General features: G+C 44.0%; 1 protein-coding gene across 1 annotated transcript in view; it reads right to left on the reverse strand.

Moving 5' to 3' along the window:
• Positions 1-21,741, reverse strand: part of Hacl1 (2-hydroxyacyl-CoA lyase 1) — a 33,740-nt gene that overhangs the window by 955 nt on the left and 11,044 nt on the right. The window contains exons 8-16 of the mRNA NM_019975.3: positions 18,160-18,272; positions 14,659-14,794; positions 12,823-12,928; positions 11,665-11,748; positions 10,792-10,893; positions 8,180-8,334; positions 7,183-7,341; positions 6,024-6,131; positions 1,922-2,108 (exon numbers count right to left, since the gene is read on the reverse strand). Coding sequence (NP_064359.2) covers positions 1,922-2,108; positions 6,024-6,131; positions 7,183-7,341; positions 8,180-8,334; positions 10,792-10,893; positions 11,665-11,748; positions 12,823-12,928; positions 14,659-14,794; positions 18,160-18,272 — 1,150 coding nt within the window. The remainder of the gene's footprint in view (positions 1-1,921; positions 2,109-6,023; positions 6,132-7,182; positions 7,342-8,179; positions 8,335-10,791; positions 10,894-11,664; positions 11,749-12,822; positions 12,929-14,658; positions 14,795-18,159; positions 18,273-21,741) is intronic.

Consider the following 21,741-nt stretch of genomic DNA (forward strand, 5'->3'; position numbering starts at 1 on the left):
GTCAAAAAGAGCTGAAAAGTAATTAGTGAGACCAGTTCACTAAGACTGCCTTCCCCACTAGGCCCAGACGCAGGTTACTAGAGAGACTTAGATATTCCTGCAGAAAGCGGGAAGCAGCCAGCCACTGTGACTCAATGGTGAACACTGACAGACAAACATTCAATAAAAGAATAACAGCTTGGAGATGAAACTATGTTAGAATCCCATTGGAACAAAGATAAAAAATGTTAAAGTATTTCATATAGGGATAATCCTACAGAATTACAAATGGCAGTGATAATTTCTACTTCTCCAAAATATGCAAATGCAGTTCATAGGAAGCTGTAGATCAGATGTTGAAGCAGATATTTAAGGGACTGGGAGGATCCCTGCCAATGCCACCGCTCGTTCCCTCCCGACCTACTCTGTCTGTCTGCATGGCTGGCAGGTGCTATGCTGAGCATCTTTTCTCTGCTCTCATGTAAATTCCGAGGTCTCCCATGTCTGCCTGTACACAAGCAGACTCTCAGCAGAATTCTATATATCTGACAGTTTCCAAATTCGTTGCTGTATATTTTATTGATTGCTCAAGTATCTGCTCATAAGAACCAAGAGAGAGGGACTAGAAAGATGGCTTTGTGGACAAAGTGCTTGCTGGCAAGCATAAGGATTGGGGTTCAGACTCCTGGCACCCCAATATAAACACATGTGACCTCAGAGCTTGGGAGGGGAAGTTGAGGTTCCCTCTGGGGTGAGTTCTGGGTTTAGGAAGAGATCCTGGCTCAGTAAATGAGAAAGTGAAAGACAATTGAGGCAGACATCTGATTTCAGCTTCTGGCTTACGTACTCACTGCACACATGTTCACCCACATATGTGAACACACGTGCTCATAGACCACATATATACACACATGCTGGGGCGGGGACGAATAATTGAGTAGATTTCCGCTCTGAAGAGTAGACTCATGGAAGACAGGTATGTAAGCACAAGCAGGCAGAAGGTCCACAGTACACAGATTAAAAATGAAAATCAGCGTACTCTAAGATGGAAGGCGACATCACATGGCACACTTTGACATTTATCTCACTACTGTGGCTACTGCATCAATACCCATTAGAGGTTACAGGGACTAAGTTGACTGCAATTGCATAGATCCATTGGCTGCACACACCACTGGCTGCACACACCACTGGCTGCACTCACCACTGGCTGCACTCACCACTGGCTGCACACACCACTGGCTGCACTCACCACTGGCTGCACTCACCACTGGCTGCACTCACCACTGGCTGCACATATCACTGGCTGCACTCACCACTGGCTGCACTCACCACTGGCTGCACTCACCACTGGCTGCACTCACCACTGGCTGCACTCACCACTGGCTGCACTCACCACTGGCTGCACACACCACTGGCTGCACTCACCACTGGCTGCACACACCACTGGCTGCACACACCACTGGCTGCAGATTCATCTACACAGTGCTCACTGTACTTGGTTTTCCTACAGCTCCTCCAACTGGCCGGCTGCCTCTTGACACAGAGCCCTGGACCCCTTTCCACCCCATCTCTGCTAAGTCATCACTGATTGCAGTTCAAGCACTACTACCAATGAGATTTCCTATAACAACAATGTGTTTCTTCACTTATAGCTGGTCACCGTGCTCTGTCATGTAGCACGGAGTTGTGAGGTAGCCTACTGTCCACGTCCCCTGCTACTGTAAGCTCTGTGGGATGAGGACAGCCTAGGTTTGCTTACCCCTTACTCAAAACAACACACATAGCAACATCTCAACAAATATTTAGTTGAATAAGCAAACAAAGCTGCCAAACTCAGACACAGACTTAGGCGGAACTCTGGACTGTGGTGGGCTCGCCTTTCAGGAAGGAGTCCTGAGAGAATATACATTCTTGTCCTCTGTTTAGCAACGGAACCTACCTGGGCCTTGCGCGTACTTTGTGGCTCAATCATAATGTTGAGAAGGCAGGGTTTACTTGTGTCTTGCAGAGCCTGCCTCAGCGAGTGTTGGAGCTCTTCTGGTGTTCGTACAAAATACCCTTTGCCTCCAAATGCAGTCATGACCTGCTCATAATGCGAGTTTGGCAAGAGGCACATTGGAGGGACACTGAAAAGCAAGTTGTAAGACGGCAAAATTAAAAATCTTTAAGCTTCTAGAAACAAAGAATCTCCCAAGATTATCTGCAAAAAATTGAAGCTGACCCACGAGGCATACTTTTTCTTTTTCCAGCACAGCTCTGTCTAGCAGCAGTACGTAACACAAATGTCCTGGTTCCCATCCTTCCTCTGCTCCACCTCAGGAGTTTCAGGCACCTTGGGTGAGCTAGCTGAACTCCAGGCCTCTTATTACTAAAGAAACTGCAGCTCTATCAGCCAGTGACAATAGCCTCAACAGTCAATGCAACAATAACCGACAGTTTACTGCCCGGCTAGTGAGGGCAGGTACCACCATTCTTTTTTTTTGTTTTTTGTTTTTTGGTTTTTTGGGACAGGGTTTCTCTGTGTAGCCCTGGCTGTCCTGGAACTCACTCTGTAGACCAGACTGGCCTAGAACTCAGAAATACGCCTGCCTCTGTCTCCCAAGTGCTAGGATTAAAGGCGTGCGCCACTATGCCCGGCCCTCATAGATTTTTTTTTTAAATATAGTTCTTTTCATCTTTAGAGCAAAACCAACCAACCAAACCAAACCAAACCAAACCAAACCAACAATCAGTTGGCCACTGGACTCTAGCCTTAAAGACAATACCCAACAACTTTAGGACAGCACTTTAAACAGCCATCTGCATTGTAACTGTTGGATGTGAGTATACCCTTCAATGTGAAAGTCTTTAACTTTGCAGTCATTAACTGTCTCAACTTTTTGAAGGAGTTTCAGCTTTGCGAAGGCTTTGGTTCCATGACCCGAACTTGTCAGTGGCTCCATGAGATTCAGACAGATATGTGCATTTCTCAAAGTGTGTACTGAGTCACCTGGCTGCAGGCTGTGGTGTGGTGTGTGTGGTCATTCATGAAAGTCATCAGGGTACTAACTGGCAATGTTATAGAGCAGTCTGGCCCATGTTTCTTTTTTTTTAATTTATTATTGTATGTATATGAATATACTGTAGCTGTCTTCAGACACACCAGAATAGGGCACCAGATCCCATCACAGATGTCTGTAAGCCACCATATGGTTGCTGGGAATTGAACTTGAGACCTCTGGAAGAGCAGTCAATGCTCTTAACCACTGACCCATCTCTCCAGCTGCTGGCCCATGTTTCTTGCCCTCTGGTACAGCTGGCTATTCGCCACACAAAATCAGCAGAGGGCACGGTGTGGAGATAGTGCCATCAAAGCCGAGATGTCAGTACATGAAAATGCATCCCCCCTCCTTACTTTTGCTTGTTTTGGGTCAGGGCCTTGCTATGTAGCAGAGTAACCTAGAACTCAGTACATAGCTCAGGCTGGTGGCCTCAACTCTGAATCCTCCTGCCTCAGCCCATATTTTCTACTGAATCTTTGTGTGTGTGTTTGTGATGGAGCCTTGACGTATCTTGGACTCGTCAGCTTGAGTGGTCCTCTTGCCTCAGCCTCCAGAAAGAGTCGGTAGACAACACGTGTGTGTTAGTACATGTTGCTTCTTGTATTTTTATTGATTATATTGCAATGTCTAAGAGAACTTTCTGTAATGACAGAGGTGACTTACAGTATGCTGGCCACACATTACCTGTTAGTATGAGTACTTGAAATTTAACTAAACCAAGAAACTGGATTTTTTAAAAATATTTTTGCATTGATTGATTGAGACAGGGTTTTTCTGTGTAGCCCTGACTGTCCTAGAACTCACTCTGTAGACCAGGCTGGCTAGTCTCAAACTCAGAGATCCACCTGCTTCTGCTTCTCAAGCACTGGGATTAAAGACGGGTGCCAACATGCTTGGCAACAAAGGATTTACTTTTATTTTATACATATGGGTGTTATACTGGCATGTTATCTGGGTACCGCTTGTGTGCAGTGCACAAGGAAGCCAGAAGAGGGCGTCAGATCATCTGCCACGGAGCCATCAACTCTCAACAACTTCTTAGCTTAAGATGAGGGGAACTGAATGTCTTTTCTTTTAAAATAAGAAACAGGGTTTTGTGTAATTCAAGCTGGCCTAGACTTGCTGTGGTGGTTTGAATATGCACTATTAGGAAATGTGTCCTTGTTGGAGTAGATTGGCCTGATTGGAGGAAGTGTTTGTCACTGTAGGGGTGGGCTTTGAGAGCTCCCTCTGAACTGCACGAGGATGCCAGTGTCTTCCTGGTTACCCTTCAGATGAAGATGCGGAACTCTCAGCTCCTCTAGCACCATGCCTGCCTGGATGCTGTCGTGTTTCCTGATGTGATGAGAATGGACTGAACCTCTGAACCTGTAAGCCAGCCCCAATCAAATGCTGTCCTTTATAAGAGCTGCCCTGGTGACACTGTCTGTTCACAGCAGTGAAACCATAACTAAGATACTTGCTATGCAGCTAAGGATGACCTTGAATCTGCTCTTCTTGTCTTTAATGATAGGATTACAGGTGTGCCCAGCATATCCAAGATAAGAAATACTGAGGCTCAAACTCAGGGTGTTGTGCATAAAAGGCAAACACTCTATCACCTGAACCATATCCTCAGTCTAGAAACTTTCTACTTTATTTATTTCTAACTAAAGTTAAGTAGTAACATGGGACCAGGAGCTACTACACCTTTCAGCACAGTCTGTATTATCAACTATAATGAAGGCAAAAGAAAAGGCATGGATGGTGTGGTGGTTAGAATGAAAATGGCTGCCACAGGCTCACATGTTTGAATACTTGGTCCCCAGTAGGTGGAACTATTTGGGAAGGATTATGAGGCGTGGCCTTCTTGGAGGAGGTTTATTACTTAGGGCAGACTTTGAGGTTTCAAACGACGATGCCATCCCCAGTGTGCTCTGTGTCCCCTGCTTGTGGTTCACGGTGTGGGCTCTCAGGGCTGCCCCAGTCCACGTTTTCACTCCACTATCGGAAACTCTAACCCCCAGCACTGTAAGCCCCATTAAACTTTTTTTTTCATAAGTTGCCTTAGTTGTGGTATTTTATCAATGCAATGAAATAAGTAATACAAATGGTTATGTAAAAACAACCATGAAAGCATACATAAATGAAAACACTACTTTTCTCTATCCTTGGCTGAGATAAAATAAACTGTTATTTGTATACCCAGGACCAGTTCTAACAGTCTTTGACTCTGCCATCAGATAATGAAGGTTTAGCTTTGTGGGAAAAGAAAGGAAGATCTTTAAAGTATACGTAACTCACCAGCCCCTGTGACGGCTAAGCTCGGCTCACCTTGTCTATGTCTGGAATCAACCAAAACCCAAGCATGTGGGCACACCTAGGAGAGATTTCTCTTGACTGGATCATTTTAGGTGGGAAGACCCACCCTCAACCTGGGCCACCCCTGAAGGTGCCTATGCAAAAGGATGTGGGAGGAGGGGGCCTTTGTTTTTTTTCTGCTTGCTCTCCCTCTTGCTGGCAAGTCCATCTATTCTGCTGCTGAGGCATTCCTTCACTGGTATTGGACCCTGCTTCATCAGGACTAAAGGCCAGCCTTGTGGACTGAACAACTATTTCGTTCTTCTATTGGAAGATAGCCATTGTAGGACGAGCCAGAGAAACCACAAACTGTAAACCAGGCCAATACATTCCCTTATGCTGACTCTTATATACGTTCATGAGCTCTGTTCCTTGAGAGAACCTTGAGTAATACAGCATCAACAGTGTCAGTAATTGCTAGCACTACTGTTACCTAACTGTACACATCACAGAGTTTGCTGAGTCGACAGTGGTTCCCTGATTTCAACAGTCAACAGTCATGGGTAGCTGTATATAAAGGAACCGTGAAGAGATGGCTTTAAAGGGCCTGAGGAACTAACTAAGTGTATGATATGGAGGCGCATTCCAACCCAGCAAACTTTTAAAAGACAAACCAAATACCTGGCATAATATAATTACGCACTGTTCTGAGTCACTCACGTTGTAGCAGCTTCTTGAAAATGTAGCATTTTTTCCCAGGTGTCAGCGTCAAAACCTTGGTAAATTCCATTATTGTTTACTACCAAGAGTATGATTGGCAAGTTGTACCTGAAGTGAAAATAATCTATGAGGATATCATTCTTTCTAAACGTCTTCTCTTAAAACTGAAATTTTTACTTAAAAGTGGATGTTTTCTATAAGAAAATTTAAATATCAGAGAGAAAATCAAGCATTTATTATCCCAATTTAAAAAAATACCAAACCACTGATAGAAATATCACAGTAGTGGAATGTGTTCAAGACTCGGGGCTGGTAATCTGCTTAGCTTTGAACCCTGGGTAAATCATTGAACTTTTCCAGTTGGGTACAAGAAAAAACACCTCCCCCACTCCTCTGAGGCCTGTTTCTAGACGGTTCCTAGGCACACTGAAGTCTCAGTCTACTACTGACTGCCTCAATGACAACCAGCCTGCGCTGGCTGCTGTGAGAGACAGACAACTAACACCCAGTCTGCACCATCAATCAAAACGGCAAACCGTGACTGGTGCAGAGGAAGAACATCCATCAATGTCTTCAACAGTAGAGCAAAGACAAGAAACTGAAAAGCTGAAAGAGAATGTGGGCTTTGTTTTCTAAACGTATATAATTTCTGAGGGCTTGGAGTCATGACAGAACTAAGTAAATGAATGTGGTAACTTTGTTTTCTGTGCAACAAGGGAGTTATCACCCTCTAGAAAGCTAAATGCTCTCCATACATCATCTTTTTTGGCATATGTCAATTGCTTGCTAATGGGTTCACATAGTCTAGGCTGACCTTGAACTTGTTATGCAGCGGAGGATAACCCTGAACTCCAGATCCTTCTGTCTCCACTGCTACCTCAGGACTACAGAGTGCATTGCCAAACCTAGTTTTCTTGATCTCGACAGTCTTATATATCAAAGCTCTGAAAGTCCCAAAACGTGATTCACAGAACCGTACTAAGAGCTCTAAGTAGAACATTTTATTGTAGCTTAAATGCAGCTGGGTAGGCAGAGTCCTCACTGACGTGGTGGGGGTTTCTCCACGAGAGCTTAGACAGCGCTGTCCAGGACAGCTGCTTGTGAAGCAAGCCCTTCTTGCACGGTTTCCTAGGTGTGAGCATGAAATAATGTTTTTTACCTGCAGATGGTCTCCACTTCCATGCCAGAAAATCCGAAGGCACTGTCACCTTCCACACAGATGACCCGCTGCCCAGGACTTCTGTCTTTAGCCACTAGAGCGGCTGCAATGGCAAATCCCAGGCCAACCCCCATTGTTCCAAAAGAACCTGCATCAAGCCTGTTAAGGAACAGAGCTGAAGTCAAACTCTCTACACAGATCATGCAGTGTAGTGTTAACACAATCTTTCAGTCTTTGTTTATGTGGTTTGTGGAGAAAAATTAATAAACATTTTTCTTTAATATAAAATCTTTAGGACATAAGGAACTAATTTGTCAAGGATAAGCAGCATAAAAGAAACCAGCCACGCATGCTTGCTTGGATAAATATCCTCTCAGGACACTGACTATATGAATTCTCATACTATACCAAGGACTAGGAAGCATAAAAACTATAAAGCTATAAAATCTCACTTGAGAACATACTTATGAGCCAGGCAGTGGTGGTGCACACATTTGATCCCAGCACTCGGGAGGCAGAGGCAGGCGGATCTCTGTGTTCAAGGCCAGCCTGGTCTACAGAGTGAGTTACAGGACATCCAGGACTACATAGAGAAACCCTGTCTCGGAAAACCAAACCAAAACCAAAACCAAAAACCACTTATGTGTGGCTGGAGAGATGGCTCGGAGGTTAGGAGCACTTGTTGCTTTGACAGAAGACCTGAGTTTATTCCTAACACCCACATGGCAGTTTACAACAGGCTGTAACTCCAGTTCCAGGGGATCCCAAAGCCCCTTTCTTACCTCTGAGGGCACCAGGCAGACATGTGGTACACATACATACACACAGGCAAATCACATACATAAAGTAAATGAAATAAATCTGAAGAAAAATTTAAAATACATTTATGAAATGCATTCCTATACAGTAGAAATGTACAGTTTTCAAATATTATTCATAATCCGCTTCACTGGGGCTTCAAATGAGACCCGCTGTCATTTCCTCCTCGGAGTCTCACCTGTGGCGAGGAAGGCAGTTCTGAAGCATAGTCCGTCCGATGTCCATGGTGTTTGCCCCCTCACTCACTATGAAAGAGTCTCGGGGCAACTGTTCTTGAACGTGGTAGAACACTGTGTAATAATTCATAGGGAGGGACTTTTGGGAAGCCAGTTCCTAAAATAGCAGAGGCGAGTATACAATAAATTATATTGGGACATCATGAAAGTTACTGTGACAGTAAGCTATTACGATAGTTATTTTAGAACAGTGTAATACCATCAATAAGCTACAAGATTCCCAAATGGCTGCATAGCAGCTACTCTTTCAACTGTGAACTATCCAGAACCATGCCAACACCAATGTGCCCTACAGTGCCAGCTGGGACACAATGAATACGCCGCGGAATCCCCCGTGTCCTGGGGAGTCGATGCACCTTACCACATCAAACACCTGCAGAAGTTGTACAGTAAAGATGGCTGAGTAACACTGGCTTCAACTAAACAGAACAGTCTTATGGTACACTCTTAGAAAAACACTGTCTTTCAGTCCAGCATGTCCACAGCTTACAACCACACGTGACTCTTATGGGGGACGGCAGCTTACGTGAGGACGTCACGTGGGCTGTGGGGACTCCTTTTGATCAGGGTAGCAAATTGGGGATGAAAAGTTTGACCCTTTTCTCTTTCCAGGCTTCCCCCTCGCAGTTTTCAGTAACCGCCTCTTGAACCAGTGCATGAATTATAGCAGCCAGGTGTCTCCGTGCTGCTTTCTGATCACAGTACTGCACTGTGTGTAAATACATGTTTCTATTAAAAAAAAAAAAACATTGTCTTACGTATTTTTCAGAATATTTTTTATCTGAAATATGGCCCTAAGTTTAAAACTAAGATATTAGGATTACAGAAGATTATCTGAAAACCTGGCTCTTCTCTCACACATTGTAAAGCAGCTATTTTAGAAGTCTCTGAGTGAAGATATATATATATATATCTCCAGACAGCCACAGGCCTGCTAGCGCCGGGAGGAGCCACTGGGTTTCATCAGTACCGGTCCCATCTGGTCCCGGCACTGCAGCCTCGCCTGTGCCAACCCTCCTGCTGGAGATGATGTTCCCGAGATGCTGGAGAGTCTGCACGCCGCTACAGTGGACAGAGGACAAACCCTGAGGGCATCCTGGGGTATTTATGATAACTTAGAGAACAGAACTGAGCCTGGCTCCTGACAGTAGAAATAGTCCCGGTGGAGTTAGGCACATAAATTCTGCTGTGTTTGGTTGAAAATACAAACTTATTCTATGATGACAGATACATTAGGAGATGAAAATGCCTTGCTCAGATTTCAAATTTTCAAATGTATCATTCCATCAGGAGGAAATCCTAGGTCAGGCTGGAAAGGTAGGTCACTAGTCAAGGGCACTTGTCCGCTCCTGCTGAGGACCCAGGTTGGGTTCCCTGCACACACATGGTAGTTCACAACTATTCATAACTCCAGTTCCATCTGACCTCTGAGGGTACTAGGCACACATTAGTGTACATACATATATACACACACACACACACACTTATGTATCCCCCCCAAAATAAACTACTTAACAAGAAGAAACCCTAGGTGTAGACTGAACACTTCACCCAGCTGAATCAAGAAACATACGAGTACACAAAACACTACAACTTAAAAAGCCAGCATCCCCCCTGACAATCAAGGAGGAAGAATTGTGCATATAAAGACTTTGAACAGAAGTCACCAAACATTGCAGAAGTTATCCACTGTAGTGCTTGCTAGGAAGGCTTAGTGGTCATTTCAAAACACATCTCCAAATCCTTCACTAGCAGGCAAAACCGCAAGGCCAGACGTGAAAGCCACAAGAGTTTCCAGCAGTGACATAAGAGTTAAATGGCAGTGTGTGTGTGTGTGTGTGTGTGTGTGTGTGTGTGTGTGCATGTAAGGGGAGGCAGATTATACATTGATCAAATTTTCCATCTGGAAGAAGGAACCAGCTATCACACTCACGTGCCTTGAAGGAAAGGCATCTTAAGGGCAGATGGCCATCTCCTAACATGCCCTGGATATACTGGATATTCTGCACTAGATCAAACTGACAGCTTTCCAAGGTCAGACTGCTTTTCTTCTACCAGTTCACAGCACTCTCAAACGGCGACTCTTCAGACGCTCAACCTGCAGGAGCCTGAGGCCCCTTCCAGGTAAAGCACACACTAACTACACCACAAGTACACACACAGGGGCGTGCACAGGTTACAAGTACACACACAGGGGCGTGCACAGGTGTTTTTTTTCTTATTTACATAGTTAAAAACTCACCTTTTAGGGGGGCATTCTTCAAGATTTGAAACAGGTTTGCTCTGTATAGCCCTGGCTAGGCCCAAACTCTGCCTGCCTCTGCCTCCCGAGTGCTGTGATTAAAGGCGTGTGCCCTATGACTGGCTTCACTGCCATTTTTTACTAGTTCTTACTCCACTTTCTGGTTTGTAGACCTTGTGAGAAGCGTGTCCTGGTTTTTTGATCCCTAGGCTGACAGAGTGCAGTGCTTCCTGACTGTCTACATCCTATTACGGAAGGACTAAGCGACCCATCAACCTGAGGGATTTTGAATTTCCGCTGGCCCCACGTTACCTTGGAGATGGCTTCATTGCTCTTCATTTTCTCCCTCAGAGTCTTCCACCACTGGCTGTCTGGGGGGCACTGCCACGGAGTTTTATCAAACTGTTCTAAAAGCTAAAAATATAACAAAACAAATTTTTCTTTTCTTTCTGAAAATAAACTTGAGGCGCATGAACATAAAAATTTTCCTAAAGAAGGCTCTCAGCACACTGGAGGAGGCTGGTGATACACTGCAGTTGGCTCGTGACACACTGCCCTTCCCACCGCACCCTCTGCCTGCAGTGAAAGACTGACAGCAGGTCAGTGGGTAGCGCCATGAGCCACGTGACACAGACCAAGGGCTGCAAATTACCCAAGTGACTGCACACAGGACAGGGATAGCATCTGCATCTCAACATGACAATTACACAAAATCAAGTGACAAAGGTGACCATGTCGGACCTCCTGCCACAATGAAATGTATAAATTACATACAAATAGGAAGTCTGCCAAGTCACTGATAACAACTTGAAGAGTAAAAATGTCCTTATTACCTGAAAATATACTGTTAGATTTCCTGCTGTGTAATAAGTCAATTTCAATTCCTTTAAAAGCTATACTGTAATTTTTTTTTCTCAGAAAGCTAAATTCTACTTAACTGAATTCTGGTTTGAATGACTTTATGTTTTTAAATGCTAAGTTAACATTCTACAATGCTAACTTCCACCAATATGACCATGTAGTAAGCCGAATTTACCAAGTTCAAAAGTTGCAGTTGGTTTTCTATTATAAACTTAGTGTAAAATGACTAGACATGCCACCAAGTAAATCAAAAGGAGCCTTGTCCAGAATTGACTGCTTTAGGGGCCAATCCGCAGAAGCTAAAACCCAGAGAAAGGCTCGTACCTGTTTAGAGACAGCATCTATATCTCCTAGCAAAATCACAGAAGGCCTGACATTATTCCCCAGTTCTTCTGCACAGATATCAATCTACAAAAAGAGAAAAACCCGAGAACAAGCAATGTTTAGTCATTTTTGTTTTGAAAAAACATTCAGAACAAAATCTTTTTTATTTTATGTGTGTGTGTGTGTGTGTGTGTGTGTGTGTGTGTGTGTGTGTTTTGTCTGCAAGTATGTTATTTGTATGCCTGGTATCCAACGAGGACAGAAGAAGGCATCAATTACTCTAGGGCTGGAGTGACATATCATTGTGGGATGCCATGTGAGAGCTGGGAATTGAACCTGGGTCCTGTGGAAGAGCAGCCAGCTCTCCAGCCCACTATGTTTGCTCTTAAAATCCTTTAGGAAGAGCTGTTGAGATGCCCCAGTGGGTAGAAGCATCTCCACCAAGCCTGATGACCAACTCCCATAGGCTGTCCTCTGGCCTCAGCACATGTACTGACACGCAAGTACACATATATGTGCACATATGCACATGGACACACACTAAGTAAATGCAGTCAAGAAAAATAATAAGCAGTGGTATTACAAAAAGACTTTTAGAAGTTAAGAGCCTCAGCTGCTCTTCTAGAGGACCTCGGTTTGATCCTCAGCACCCACACAGAAGCTATCATCAGTAACTCTAGTTCCAGGGTGTCTGATGCCATCATGTGGCCTCAGGAGCACACACAGAGTCATAGGAGAGGTTACAGGACTTTCCAGGGACTCAGTCTAATGGCAGGCGAAAGCAAAGTCATTTAGAGATTTCTAAAGGTTGACAGTTTCGTCACCTAAAAGACATCGTCACCCCTAACAAGGCAGAGGGTGTCTCTCCAACCTACCCTCTACATAAGCCTCTTTCCCTATCTTTAAATACAGTGGAGCGGTGAAGAGGCAAATTATCCTTTTCAAACTATTCAAAACTTGACTTTGAAAGCTCTTCTGGTTAGAATTAGCACAGGATACCTTGTAGGCTTGAAAGGGCAGCTTAACTCTGGTACCTGTTAATTATGTTAGATAATTTGTAAAATCTATTTTTGTCAGAAGACAAAGGGTTCTTTACAAAAGCCGAGAAGAAAGCAGAGCTTACAATGGCTGAGAGGGAGAACAACCCTCTCTGAGTACCTGAATAAACTTCACGTCTGCCTGGTATCTTGGAGGCAGTCCAAAATGTAAGATCCAGTTTAGTCTCGCACCAAATAACACAATCACGTCAGCGGACTGCAAAGCCCTGTTGAAGAAGAAAAGGAGGAGGTTTAACAAGGGCTCAATGACACTTTTTACTTGAGCTCTTCTCAACTTTTTAAAATATTTTCCAAGTCTAAAATTTGGAGCTTCTAGAGTGAATCTGATCTTTCAGATTAAGGTGAGTTTTGGAAAGCTGGGAAGATGGCTCAGTGGGCAAAACGCTTGCCATGCAAGCATGAGAACCCAAGGAGGTCGGATCCACAGCACCCACGTAGGGGCTGACTGCTGTGGTGCACATCTGTGCTGAGCCCGGGGGGAGGGGCTTGGGGGGAGAGGGGAGGACCGGTGGACGTAGGTGGATCCTGGAAGCCAGGCGCCTAGTCAGACAGGCAAGCTGCAGGTTCAGTAAGAGAGACCCTGCCTCGAAACTAAGGAGAACATGAAGGAGAAAGCAAGAAAGCTGGGCTCAACTGTGACATGCACACGTGCATGTGTGTGTCTCACTCCCAACACACACTCCATCTCACCCCCCCCACACACACACACAAGGACATGATGTGTTAATTTTGTTCTGTTTTGAAGATTGGGTATTGCTTTTTTAACTAATGCTGGCTTCAAACTTGTGATCTTTCCCCCTGGCCTCCCAAAGGCTGGGGTTACAGTATGTATCACTACGCCTGGATATGTTTTCTAGGAGCACCTATTTATAAACATTATTCATATTCCAGATTTTTCTCCCCCCCAAACCCCGCCCAAGACATGGTCTCATGTAGCCCAGATTGGCCTCAAATTCCTTATGTAGGATTATGACTTTGAACTTCCAGTTTCCTTGTATCCAGTAATAGGATTAAAGACACATGTCCCCATGCCCAATTCCTGAGTGCAGGACTTCACACCTTCTAGGTAAGCACTCTCCCAGCAGAGACGTCCTCAGCCTGGAATTACTTTCTAAAATACACTACGCATTACCTAATGCCCAAATAACTGAGACCAGGCTGTGTTTTCACAAATTTTCAGTAACTTGACCATCTAAATTCTGGTCCGTTGCTTTGTGAAAATTCCAAGGAGGCTACAGATGGTACTGTACGTACAGATGCACACCACTAGGTAGGTGCCAGAGGGCAGGAATTGTGCTAGTGTGATTCCAACCTGGAAACTGAGTAAGAGTCCAAATAACTTCCTCTCCCGAGTGAAGCCATCCAGGCACACACGCATCCAAGGCTCCCAGTGCCGTGCCCGTGCCCTTCCATTTCTTCCAGTGAAGCCAAACGGCGTATGCTCATTCCAGACTCCGCCATACCCCGTTCCCCCATCCTGTCAATCCATTAGCCCCCCCCTTCCTTTCCTCTCATACTCCTCTCCCCTCCCTCCTTCCACTGAAGCAGAGCAGCATGCTACAGTCCACGGCCTCCAATGGTCCTGCTTCCCAGCTACATTCCTTCTTCATCCCTCCCTAGGGTTTCACTACGCTGGCCACTAATCCAGCCTTAAGGAATACAAACATGTGCTTCTCCACCTAGCTAAGAGAACTCTTGAAAGTATTAGAGATAATGAGAGACAGGTAACTGAGGGGTTTCCTCTAAAAACCATAAGGGCCAGGAGAAAATAAATATTATCTTTACAAAAATGGAAATGTTCAAAACAGGTATGTTTAGAATTACATGAACTTTTTAGAGCTCCTCTCTCAATTCATCAAGGTCACACACACACACAAATTTAATCCAGTCTAAAATCTGCCAAGCCATTGTACGTAAAACCTGGAACGCCACGCACCTGGATCTGGCCGCGCCTACACAGTTGGGATGATTGTCAGGGACAACCCCCTTCCCCATAGGCGTAGGCAAAAATGGCAAACTGCACTGCTCCACCAGCTTCCTGATGCTGTCCTCTGCGTGGGAATAGGCAGCGCCTTTGAGAAATGCAAATCACGAGATGACACAGTTACACTCAGCACTGGGAACCTCAAACCTCAAACGTGTCACAGGAATTTGCTTTTAGATCCCAAATCCTCCTCCTGCGTAAAACACCAGCCTGAAAGCAAAATGAATGGTGGCAGATGTTCAGGAGAAATACCTCGAAATAAAAACCTGTATCTGTGCCTCTGACTGCAGTCAACTTTCCTGCCTCACGCTCTGGGCCTACTAAACTACTACCCACAATTCCCTGAACATAGGTGGATAGGGAAGACCTCTGCCCTGAAAGATAAAAACTGAGGAAACGCTGATCTACATTACCAGTAAACTCCTTCGAAGTCTGCTGTGCAGGACGTATGTATGTATGCATGTATGCATGTATGTATGTATGTATGTATGTATGTACTGTGCAGGATGTATGAGTCTCTACGTCTCTACAACGCTGCGGCTGTAACAGGGCTAGTCTGAGCAGGCACCTATCTGTTTTTACAACTATATGCTGCAGGATAAAACATGCCCTCAATGACCCTGAAAACAACTTCCTGCCTCGACATATAGAATAGTTTTGTTTCTGAAGACATCATGCCCACGATTGTTTTTAGCTACTTAGTTTTATATTCTTTAGTGCTAATAGCATAGTATCTATATCTATGAATCCTAGTAAGTAATATAGTGTATGTTCAGACTCACTATCACATTCTGCACTAAAAGACCATCTTATAATTCTCTATTATACGTATGTGATGAAAATAGTCTTATTTCAGTCAATACGTTTTCTTTTCTTTCTTTTCTTGTTTTTTTTTTTTTCTGCTTATTTATTTTGTTTGGTTTTTGGAGACAGGGTTTCTCTATGCAGCCCTGGCTGTCTGGAACTCACTCTGTAGAGCAGGCTGGTCCCTTGAACAGAGATTGGGATGCCTCTGCCTCCTGAGTGCTGGTAATGGTGCGCACCACCACTGCCCAGCTCCAGAAATGCTCTTATTTTCTTTCTTATTTTAGTGTCTTTCTTCACGCAGTCCATTTTTTTCCTTCACAGCCTCTGTTCCCCTTGTCTACTGGAAGACTACTAATTTTTCATTGCACAGCTGTGGTGTCATCTCCTCTGGACCCTCTTCCACATCACCTAGGCAGAACCTCCCTTCCTAAACTCTGCCTCACTTTCCCTGTGCATACTGTACTATAACAGGAGCTATGAGGACGAGGAGGTGGCTCTGTCGGTAAGGTGCTTGTGGTGCCTGCATGAGGCTGAGTTTAAACCCAGGCATGGTGGCACACCTCGGTAACCCTAGCACTGAGGAGAGTAGACAGGTGGATCTCAGGAGCTCACTGGCCACACAGTCTTAGTCAAATAGGTGAGTTCTGGGTTCAGTAAGAGACTGTGTAAAAAATATAAGTAGGAAAACACCTGATGTCAGTTTTTGGTATCCACATATGCGCATACATGAAAATGTACACACATATACACCATACAACAAAGAATTTAAAAGTGCACTACTTTAATCCTAGCACTCATGAGCAGAGGCAGATAGATCTCTGTGAGTTCAAAGCCAGCCTGATCTACACAGTGAGTTCCCAGACAGCCAGGACTGTCTCAAACCAAACCAAACCAAACAACAAACAGTAATAATAAAAGCATCAAGAGTTTAGTAGCCCAGCATGATGGTGCACATGTTTAATCCCAACACTCAAGAGGCAGAGGCAGGTGGATCTCTGTGATTTTGATGCCAGTGTGGTCTACCCAGTAAGTTCTAGGCCAGTGAAGACTATATTGAGAGACTTTGCCTCAACCAAACCAAAACAAACAGAACACCGGCCTACTATATTTATTATCAAGTGTGTTTTCCTTTGGATGGAAATTATTATTTCACTGTATTCTTCATGAATACTATGATTGCTGCCACATTGTAAGCATCCATCAGTAAATGCTTGTTCAAGGAGGAATGACAACTAGAACCACGGAGAGCTTTCCACACTCATTGCTGCTTAATTACATCCCATTTGGGTGGCTGCTATCCTTCCTATGTCAGGTGATTTATTTGCCAATCAAAAAAATCAACGCATCGTACAAAGCACTGAGCGCAGCACGGAGCTTAAGGTTTTTCCTTCATTGCCTCCCCTGGATTAGAACCCAGGATTTCAAACCAAACATTCTAGCCCCGAGCTACATCCTCAGCACCACCACCTTCCTTAAAACTGTCTTCAGTTTGTCTACAGTTGGCTCCTAAGCAGCTGAAACGGATGCGCACGCTCACAGGCAGTCCTAACAGTTCTAGGGTAGCAAGCAGATACAACAACAGTGTTCCAGCCAGCCATGAGCCTGGGGTACATGTAAGCTTGAGGCAAACCTAGGCTATATAGGAGATCCTGTATCAAAAAAAAAGAACACAAAATAAAAGAAAAAACAATAATACATTAACAGGCATATAAATGGTTTTGTATGACACCTAAGGGGTAAGCAATTTGAACACTGGACCAAAAGCCTTCCGGATCCATACCTTTTAATTTAGTTAATTTTCCTCTGGGGCACCACCATAAATCCTAACTATGGAAAAACCTTCATATAAGAATGTTTATCACAGCCGGGTGTGGTGGCGCACACCTTTAATCCCAGCACTCAGAGGCAGAGGCAGGCGGATTTCTGAGTTCGAGGCCAGCCTGGTCTACAGAGTGAGTTCCAGGACAGCCAGGGCTACACAGAGAAACCCTGTCTCGAAAAACCACACACACACACACACACACACACACACAAAAGAATGTTTATCACAGCTGTCAAATATTTGACAGCAAGTGTCAATGCATATGAGTCAATGCTAAAATTGTATTTAGGAAATAATTTTAAGAAAAATATTTCTTCCAGGGGTGGTGGTGGTGGTGATGGTGATGGTGGCCTTTAATCCCAGCACTCTGGAAGCAGAGGCAGGTGGATGTCTGTGAGTTCAAGGACAGCCTGGTTCTAGGATAGCCAGGACAGAGAAACTAAGTCTCAAAAGAAAAAAAAAAACTATAAAAAGCTTAAAAACGTAAAGCTGCCTATATAACATGATCACAGTATGTAAAATAGACATTAAAAATAAAATTCTGAAGGCTAAGACTGGTTCCCCAGATGGAGAGGTCTGTTCTAAAACTTTTGTACATTTTCCAAAGTCTTTTGTAAAGAAGAAATACATTTACTTCTAAGTCAAGGAGTGAAACTTTTTCTTGTAAAAGTGAGGTCCCTGGGCCACTGAGGGTAGGCTCTATGATCTGAAAGCGGATGAAAAGAGCACTTGTCCCGATCACGAGCAGAGAGCACACAACAAAGAGCAATGAAGACAGTTGGCAGAGGCAGCCTTCCCAGCCTGGAGTTAGCAGCTCTGGCTACCTTTCCCGATGATAAGCAGGGGTTGCTTGGCATCCCGAAGAACAGAGGCTGCTGCGCACACAGCAGAGGTTTCTGCCATGCTAACTGGAGGTGGCATGCAGCACTCCTTGTATCTGAAAGAAAAATGGTGTTATAATAATTAAAAGAGGCTAAGGAGATGGGAGACAGCCCAGCAAGCAAGATGGCACCAAGCCTGATGGCTTGAGGACCTGAGATGAACCTCTAGATTGGTGAAAGGAGAGAGTGGATTCCAGCAAATTGTCCTTTGGCTACTACACATGCACACGCGCACACACACAAATAAATGCCTTAGGCTGAGTGGTGGCTCACACCTCTAATCCCAGCACTCAAGAGGCAGAAGCAGGTAGGTCTCAGTGAGTTTGAGGCCAGTCTGGTCTACATGGTGAGTTCTAGGACAGTCAGAGCTTTTTAAAAAATTATTTGCCAGGTGGTGGCGCACGCCTTTAATCCCAGCACTCAGGAGGCAGAGGCAGGTGGATTTCTGAGTTCAAGGCCAGCCTGGTCTACAAAGTGAGTTCCAGGACAGCCAGGGCTAAACAGAGAAACCCTGTCTCGAAAAAACAAAACAAACAAACAAAAAAAAAAACCAAAAAAAATTATTTGGGGGGCTGGAGAGGTGGCTCAGTGGTTAAAGCGCTGGCTGCTAGTCCAGAGTTCAATTCACAGCCACCACACAGTGGCCCCTAACCATCTGTAATGGGAGTACAGTCGTGCAGGCACATAGAGCACGCATGTACATAAAATAAACAAATACATCTTTAAAAACAAAGAGGCTAATTTTAAAATTTCTTACTGTGAAAATTTCGAAGTTTACATAAAAAAGTAGAAAACAGGCTAACACATTCTACGGCCTTGGCCAGCATGGTGATATAACCTTTAATTCCAGTACTCAGGAGCACAGAAAGAAAACTATGAGTCTGAGGCCAATCTGGTCTAGACAGATAGTCTGGGATACACAGACCCTACCAATGAAAAGAAATTGCACAAACTCAATTAAAATATTCAATGAGAATGTCATTTTACATTGGTATCAGTCGCACACATACATATGCACACATACATAGAGCCCCTCCCCCTTGAATCTTGAACTTCCCTGCAGGAATCAGACCTTTTATTCTTAAAAACTTACAAATGCAGCTCTAAAGATAAGGACCCACTTTTATACAACTATAAAGTCCCCAGACATAGTAAGAGTTGGTTCTTAATATCCGCTAATAGCCAGTCAGATGAGCAAACAACTGACAGAAAGTCTGGGCCCAGGGCACCCCAGCAGGAATAGTAGACCAGAAATCAGTGGCAGTTGACATAGAAATGAGCTAATATGGAAGGCTAGGTGCTATCTATTCTCAGTTGACTTTCAAAACAACAGGTGAAGGGTTACTGTTGTCTCCTTCGCACTGGGTTCCAGCTGGCAGAGATGCACTGTGCGAGTGTTCTGTCGCAGAGGTCCCTCACCATTCCTGATTCCACTCACACGTAAAATCAAATCACACTAGTAAGATAAAGTTAGTAAGACATCACCACGGCCCTTACTAAGAACCATTAAAGCTGCCAGAGTTAGCGATCTCTGAGTAAAAGCTCCTCACAGTGCCCATCCAATCTCACAAAAAACATGGAAGGTTACAGATTTTTAATTATGAAAGGCTCACTGTCCTTCATCCCTCCGCATTACTGTGATTGTCATATTCTGATGAATACTCAAGAGATGTTCTTGTGTTGCATTCTCAAAGACAGAAATTTCCCCAGTATATCAGATATACAGACCACTGTCTGTAACCATTAGAGAACCATTTCCATAACAGCAAGGCCCTCAAAAGGTGCATTTAAGAAATAACTTTAGAGCTGGCGAGATGGCTCAGTGGGTAAGAACACTGACTGCTCTTATGAAGGTCCTGAGTTCAAATCCCAGCAACCACAGTGTGGCTCACAACCACCCATAAAGAGATCTGACACCTTCTTCTGGTGTGTCTGAAGACAGCAACAGTGTACTCATTTATAATAATAAATAAATCTTAAAAAAAAAAAGAAATAACTTTAAAACAATGGACCATGCTGGGTGTAGAACACCTTTAACCCCAGCACTTGGGAGGCAGAGACACAAGGGTTTCTATGAGTTTGAGGCCAGCCTGGTCTACACAGAGAGTTCCAGGACAGTTTAAACTGCAGTGAGACTCTCTTTCTTTCTTTCTTTCTTTCTTTCTTTCTTTCTTTCTTTCTTTCTTTCTTTCTTTCTTTCTTTCTTTCTTTCTTTCTTCCTTCCTTCCTTCCTTCCTTTCTTCCTTTCTTTCTCTCTCTTTCTCGCTCTCTCTCTTTCTTTCTCTCTCTCTCTCTCACACACACATGCACACACACATGCACACACACATGCACACACACACAATTAAAACAGTAATGAAGCATGCTGTGGTGTTTAATAGACCACAGCAGGAATGAATGTGACATATATAACATGCATGATGCTCAGGACAGTGGTGACACCTGCAATCCCAACACTTGGGAAGTGAACTGAAGGCTCAGAGTCTGAAACCAACCCGGACTACACAATAGATCCAGCCTCAGAAACCTCTCAAGACAAAATTTAGCACACTGACTAAGTCTGAATGATAAAAAGGAAGGCATGGCCCTAAGTGCTAAAAATGCTAGATAAAATGATTTCTTCGGGGTTGGAGAGAAGGCTCAGTGGTCAAGACCTGATTTGTCTTCCCAGCACCCACAAGGCTTACAATTGCCTGCAATTTCAGCTCCAGGGGACCTGACGGTTTCTCTGGCCTCCACAGACTCCCACACACATGCAGCATACAGTGTCTCTCTTTCTCTCTCTCTCTCTCTCTCACACACACACACACAAATAAATAAATAAATAAATAAATAAATAAATAAATAAATAAATAAAACATTTAAAAAAAGAATTATTTCTACACTTCTGGATCTTTCTAAAAATGTTATTTAAAAAAAGTGTTATTTTATTCCTAACACTAAAGAAATATCACTTAGAGGACTGACAGACTACAGCAGCATCTTTTTTTTTTTCCCTGAGACAGGGTTTCTCTGTATCGTCCTGGCTGTCCTGGAACTCACTTTGTAGACCAGGCTGGCCTCAAACTCAGAAATCTGCCTGCCTCTGCCTCCCGAGTGCTGGGATTAAAGGTGTGCGCCACCACCGCCTGGCCAGTAGCATCTTTATCAAGACGAATGATACCGAGTGTGTGGTTTTTAGACCTCTTTTCAATCGGAGTGTATTTAAGAAATGCATGTAGAGGACAAACCCTCGACACACTTCAGAACATCGTTTCTAGGATCAGCTAGACAGATGCCTTCTCTGCTGGGTTTCTCAACAGCTGTCTGCCTTACCTCTAGGCTTGCATGAAGATGCCTGTCAATATCCCATACATTAATGCAGATATATATCTGAAGTTCCTGGATGAATAACTTCAACTGAGGAATTCACAAAGCTCCAAGAATTAGATTTAGTAATTAAATCCACAAACAGTTGTTAGGTAATACTATTTTAATTAAGAGAACTAAGCCTTTTGGCTAGGATTCAGTTTAGTTACAAAATCA

Source organism: Mus musculus, chromosome 14, assembly GCF_000001635.26.
Source record: "Mus musculus strain C57BL/6J chromosome 14, GRCm38.p6 C57BL/6J".
NCBI lineage: Eukaryota > Metazoa > Chordata > Mammalia > Rodentia > Muridae > Mus > Mus musculus.